At 35.3% G+C, this 6,517-nt stretch overlaps 1 protein-coding gene and 1 non-coding gene across 2 annotated transcripts; one reads left to right on the top strand and one right to left on the bottom strand.

Annotated features, from left to right (window-relative positions):
• Window positions 1-1,053: 1,053 nt before the first annotated feature.
• TRNAR-CCG (transfer RNA arginine (anticodon CCG)) lies at window positions 1,054-1,126 on the bottom strand. The gene has a single exon. It is a non-coding gene; the product is annotated as a tRNA-Arg (tRNA).
• Window positions 1,127-3,286: 2,160 nt separating this feature from the next.
• On the top strand, window positions 3,287-6,346 carry LOC145642468 (putative clathrin assembly protein At4g32285). Its single transcript, XM_081693661.1, has 2 exons — window positions 3,287-3,680; window positions 4,042-6,346. Exon 2 carries the CDS (start codon window positions 4,095-4,097, stop codon window positions 6,012-6,014), a length of 1,920 nt encoding a protein of 639 aa, XP_081549787.1. The 5' UTR covers window positions 3,287-3,680; window positions 4,042-4,094; the 3' UTR covers window positions 6,015-6,346.
• Window positions 6,347-6,517: the final 171 nt, after the last annotated feature.

Raw genomic sequence — 6,517 nt, 5'->3', positions numbered from 1 at the left:
TAGAGGAAGTATTTGTAATTTAAGCGAGATCGGATAATGCTCGGGGTTATTGCACATTTTTCCGGTTAATGAAATGCAAAAATAATAGTGAGTATTAAAAATTAAATTGCGATGAGTAACGATTTAAACTTTTTCCTTTCCATCGCGTTTTCATTTTTCGAACCAAACGTCCCCTTAGTGTAATTAAAGGTGACTCTTAACAATCACCCGTAATTATAAGTTTAGAAAAGAGGAACTTGTTTTTTTTTTAAAAAAAAATTTTAAAAAAAACAAAAGAGTTAATTAACGAAAAGATTGAACTTTAAAAAATGATCACTGTGGGAGGTGGTATTATGGAGCAATAGTCAAATACTCAAATGTATACAATGAGATAGGGCTGAGCAAAACTACCCGAAAAACCGATTCATAACCGTTCCGAAAATTAGGGTATCCGATCCGATAACCTTAACGGTGCTGGTACCCGTTCCGATAATTTGTTATCGGGTATGATTATGGGTATCATTTTAAAATTAATGGTTACCCAATCTGATAAACATTTTTTTTTTGTTTTTTTTTCCCTACTTAACTCTATTAATATAAATCTAAACTTTTACTTTACTTCATAATCACTTTATAATATCAATGATTAGTAGTGTTATTAATAATTTGGTCAAGATCATATGGTATTGTTGTAAATTATATCATAATAACTACATAATTAAGTTTAATTATCATTATTGGATATTTTATTGGGTACCCGATAACCGATCCAAAATTCCAAGTACCCGAACTTATCAATTCCGAGTATGGGTATCACTTTTAGTGATTTTAGTTATTGGGTATCCGAACCGTTACTACTAACGGTACGGATACCCGTCCCATGCTCACCCCTACAATAAGATACAAGAAGGGTGCAATTACTGTAAAGAGAGGTCACTCTAAACAGTTATTTCTGAATTAAAAAATAAACAAACCACCCATAATTATAAGTTTTTAGAGAAAAGGTAATTGACTTTGTCCAAAAAAAAGAAAAAGAAAAGAGGTAATTGGTGAAAAGATTGGACTTTAAAAAAACGATCACGGTGGGACTCGAACCCACAATCTCCCGCTCCGGAGGCGAGCGCCTTATCCATTAGGCCACGCGATCTTCTTCTGTTAATAAGTTCTGATTTAATCAATAATAATAAGTCTATTTTAAATTTTTTATTCACAGTAGGATACTAGGATTCCCTTGCCAATCTTTCTTTACAAAGTACTCCGTACTTGCGTAATCAAGAATTCAAATTCCATATGTGTATATATCACATCAATAATTAGAAGATTTTTTTGAAACCATATAATAACTCCAATCTATAAAATTTATTAGAGATATGGTTTTTCTACCATCTATCACACTCAATATATTCTACATCTAATCAGAATCGTGGTGATTTCATGCCTTTTCTATAGAGAAGTTAGTGTATGTTAAAAATACCTAATTTTTCTCAAATCATATTAATTAGTAATTACCATCTATGCAGATATCACATTAATAATTAGACGAATATCTCAAATCATATTATCTTCCACCTATTATTCACTTTAATTTTGGATTGTTTGGTCACTCATAAAAATATATACTTTTTGAACTCACTACCTTTTGAATTCATATACTTTCTCCGTTCATTTTTTTTATTGCATTATGAGGGATTTCACACTTTCCAATGCGGCAATGCATTACTTTAACTATTAATTTTACTTTTGTAAAAAGTATAAAAATCTGATATTTGAAAAGTAAATTTCGAGACGTATCTAATTAAATCCCACATGACTATGTTTTTCCTAATGGATAAATCACAAATGATGGTCAAGGAAGATTAAGTGAATAGTATAAACGTCCTTATGGTGCAATAAAAGAAAAACGGAGGAAATATTTTATGTTCCACTCACTTACTGGTTTCTTTTATGTTGTAATGAACTTGTGATTTTTGTCCATTTGGCAATTTTCTTTCTTTCTTTCTTTCTTTTTTTCTTTTTTTTTTATTTTTTTTTTATCAATTTGTAAATTTGTTAGTTTAATATCTAGTTCAATAATGTGTATTTTTAACAACACAAAGCATGTTATATATAATGTGTATTTTTAACAACACAAAGCATATATATAATTTATGTTTAAGTTTATATAGATAATTTGTGTCGTGCTGGCATGCTAACCCATGGGTTGACGATCGTATCGTCTGTGCCCGTGCCAATTTTCAAAACTTGTGTTCACGGAACGGGCCACAAGTGGGCCGTGCCGAGCCTGTGTCGCCCGCGCGACCCATGCCCACCTTACTCCACCTAGAACTATGCACTAGCAATCGACCTTACCATGAAGAATTTGAGGAGTAATTGGTTGTCAAATGCTAATTTTAAAACAGGGTTCACTTTAATAATTGCTTAGGTTTTTTTAGAGGAATAATTGCTTAATCCTTAATAGATACGTAGTATGTAAGTTTTTTTTTTTTTTTTTTTTTATGGAAACGGTTCTTAACAGTCAATAGATAGTCTGTTTTGTTTGAATGTACGAAGTATCATCTTAATATAGTAAAATGTTAACCATGATTTATGTTATTAACTTTGAAATATACTAACTAAGCAATAAACCCATGCAAACTCATATATTTAATTCATATGTCTCATATGTAGTTTTATTATATGGAGTATTAGCTTTTTATAATATAAATAACATAAAATTAAAAATATAATTGATAACATACAATGAAAAAGCTGTAAAAGTAACCAAATGAGGCGACTTATAAGGAACATTTCCCTCCAAAAAAAAAAAGGCGACTAATAAGGAACAGGAGGAATATAACAAACTTTAGAATACTAGATCTCGGTATTATTATAACGAAATTAGATCTTAAGTACTCCATATCATTTCACTCAAATTTAAAGACGTCAATCAACTAAACTAACTCCGTTAAAAAAGAAAAAAAAACCCTAAAGTATTAACTATGAGGAAGCTAAACACCCAATAAACAAGTCCAAATTTATTAATAAACTTCTAATAGAATTTCAAACCTTAATCAATACGAGTAACCTTTATTTATTATTTTTTTTCAAAATAACCTTTAATTTCATATTGTAATCCAAAAAAGCAGGCGAAAACTCTAGAAAAAGAAAACCAAAAAAAAAAAAAAAAAAAAAAAAAAAGCGCGTAAAAGACAGACACACTCCAACTCTCTCCGACACAGTTTAATTATAGATCTCAATTATAAATCAACGGCTATTATTCAACCTCCCCACCAATTTTCCATCTCATCATCTTAACTTAACATACACCGTCTTCTATCTCTCTCCTTTTTCTGTAATAATCTTTCTTTTTTTCTCTCTCTACTTTCTCTCTCCTCATTTCTCTGAGCTTTCAGAACTCAGAAAATCCAAACTAAAGTAAACCCAGATTTTCTCGTTTAAAAATAAACAAAACCCATTAATTAAAATTAAAAATCATGGAGAATTGAATAAATTTAGGTTTTCCCCTCATTTATCGCAGCTGAAATAAATCGGGTTTTGTGAGAAAAAAGGGGAAGAGAAAATATAGGGTGATTTTGGAGAGAGAAAATTAGAAAGAGAGGATCGAGTTTGGATCCGGTTCAAGGTTATTCCAAGAGTCCATTTTTGTCTCTGTTAGTCAACGGATCCGACGTCGTTTCTTCAGATCGGTGATTATTTCGTCGGTATGTTTTCAATTTTTCATTTTTGTTTTTTTTTTGGGTTGGATTTTTCTCTGTTTTTTTTATTTAGTTTTTACTTCATTTAATATGAATTGATGATTAATTAGATTCGAAGAAACTAATTGGAATTTATTGGGTTTTTTTTCTATAAGTTGATTGAATCTAATATAATGACATTTAATGTGATTAATCTTACTCTTGATGAATTTGATGATTATGTTATGTGTGACAAGTTAATTGTATATAATTAGAGGGGTAAAGTTTTTAAATTTTGTTGTGTAATTATGATTAATGAAATGGGGGTGATTAATTTTGTGTTATGAGTTCATTTATTTGGAAAATTCAATGATTTGGTTGTTGTTAGGTTATTATAATTTGATCTGAAGAAAAGGGTCATTTGGCTGAGGAGAGATAGAAATGGCTCTTAGGAAGGCAGTAGGGCAGCTGAAGGACCAAACGAGTATTGGTCTGGCGAAGGTGTCCAGTGATATGGCGCCTGAGCTCGAGGTTGCCATTGTTAAGGCGACGAGTCACGAAAATGATCCGGCTGATGAGAAGTATGTTAGGAGGATATTGACTTTTACTTCTTATAATCGAATGTATGTGAATGCCTGTATAACATCTATCTCGAGGAGGCTAGGGAAGACCAAGGATTGGGTTGTGGCATTGAAGGCGTTAATGTTGGTTCATAGGCTGATGAATGATGGAGATCCTGTTTTCCAACAGGAGATCTTGTATGCAACTCGAAGGGGGACTAGGTTGTTGAATATGTCGGATTTTAGGGATGAGGCTCACTCGAATTCGTGGGATCATTCGGCTTTTGTGAGGACTTTTGCTTTGTATTTGGATCAGAGGTTGGAATTGGTGTTGTTTGAGAGGAAGCAAGGTGGTAAGGAGATCAATGGTGGGGGTAGTGGTCATGGTGGTGAGATTGTTAGGTATGAGCCAAGGGATGATAAATTCAGGTCCCCACCGAGTCGATATGATTATGATTATGGAGAATTCAAAGATGAACCTAGGATGAGGAGGACTAGGTCATTTGGGGATGTTGGTGAAGCAAATGGCCGAGAGGAAGACAAGGCTGTCACTCCATTGAGGGAATGGAAGCCTGAGAGGATTTTTGCAAAAATGAGTCACTTGCAGAGGCTTTTGGATCGTTTCTTAGCATGTCGGCCTACTGGAATGGCAAAGAATAGCAGGATGATACTCGTTGCCTTATACCCTGTTGTGAGGGAAAGCTTCAAGCTGTATGCTGATATCTGTGAGGTTCTCGCTGTTTTGCTTGACAAATTCTTCGATATGGAGAATGCAGATTGTGTGAAGGCTTTTGAAGCTTATGCTAGTGCTGCAAAGCAGATTGATGAGCTTGTGGCTTTTTACAACTGGTGCAAGGACACTGGTGTTGCAAGGTCGTCAGAGTTCCCAGAAGTGCAAAAAATCACTGATAAACTCCTTGAAACCTTAGAGGAGTTTGTGAGGGACAGAACTAAGAGGCCAAAGAGTCCCGAGAGAAAACCAGAGCCTGAACCAGAACCCAAAGAGGAGGAACCAGTGCCTGATATGAATGAAATTAAAGCATTACCTGCACCAGAGGAGCCCGCACCACCACCTCCACCAGCACCAGAACCTGAACCAAAGCCGCAGGTGACTGGGGACTTGGTTGATCTAAGAGAAGAGGGAGAAAGTGCAGATTCTCAGGGTAATAAGTTTGCATTAGCTTTGTTTGCCGGAGCCGCTGAAAATGGGAATGGATCATGGCAAGCATTCGATAATAAAGAGGGGATAACCTCTGCGTGGCAAACTCCAGCTGCTGAACCAGGGAAGGCAGATTGGGAGCTGGCTTTGGTGGAAACAGCCAGCCATCTCACTCACCAAAAAGCAGCTATGGGCGGTGGATTAGATCCCCTACTTTTGAATGGTATGTATGATTCAGGAGTTGTGAGGCAACATGTGACAGCTACCCAAATGAGTGGAAGTGCTAGTAGTGTTGCAGCGCCTGGAAAATCCGCAACACCAGTTTTGGCTCTCCCTGCTCCAGATGGTTCAGTTCAAACGGTTGGTGGAGACCCGTTTGCTGCTTCTTTGAGTGTTGCACCCCCTGCATATGTACAAATGGCTGACATGGAGAAGAAACAGCACTTGCTTGTGCAAGAGCAGGTTGTGTGGCAACAATATGCCAACAGTGGTATGCACGGTCAAGCTACTTTGGCTAAAATAGGAGGACCTGCCTATTATACTCCTGGATCAAACTCAATGATGCCCGCTGTTAATCCAATGATGCCGTATGGTCAATATGGAATGCCGCCACCCAATGGCTATTACTACAACCCCATCTGATTTTTGTGCCCATATATGTGTAGCTGACCTTTTTCTTTTCCTTTTGTTTGTTTTTTAATTTTTTTTTTTTTTGTGATCCCGATGTTCATTGTATCACTTGTTTGTGATTATATGTTCACTTCTCCATGGATAAGAGTCGGATGGAAACAAGAGAGTAATGGAGCAGAATGATTCATGATTTGGTAAAGTTTATTCCGGGAGGGGCATTGTCTTGTAGTATTGCACCTCTGATTTGTACTATTAATTTTATTTCTTGAACGTATAATACGTGTGAACAACACTATATTCATCGAGTCTTAGAGTGATAAAATTTTTCCTCATTTCATCTTGTATCCTCCTTGTTGAGCAATGTAAAAACTTATGTCATAACTTACATTACATGTTGATCAATTGTAATGTACTAAGCATAGCGGATGGTAAATTTGTTCAAGCAGAATGTCTCAATTCCTGAAAGATGAAAAGAAAGGAACTCCTACAACCTATAGGGGAAAACCGTGAGCGGG

Source organism: Chenopodium album, chromosome 8, assembly GCF_948465745.1.
Source record: "Chenopodium album chromosome 8, dcCheAlbu1.1, whole genome shotgun sequence".
NCBI classification, from domain to species: Eukaryota; Viridiplantae; Streptophyta; class Magnoliopsida; order Caryophyllales; family Amaranthaceae; genus Chenopodium; species Chenopodium album.
This window is presented reverse-complemented; position numbering and strand designations above follow the sequence as displayed.

What these genes read in the sequence shown, in the direction of transcription:
- LOC145642468 (XM_081693661.1), top strand. Translation starts at nt 4,095, where the DNA reads ATGGCTCTTAGGAAGGCAGTAGGGCAGCTGAAGGACCAAACGAGTATT.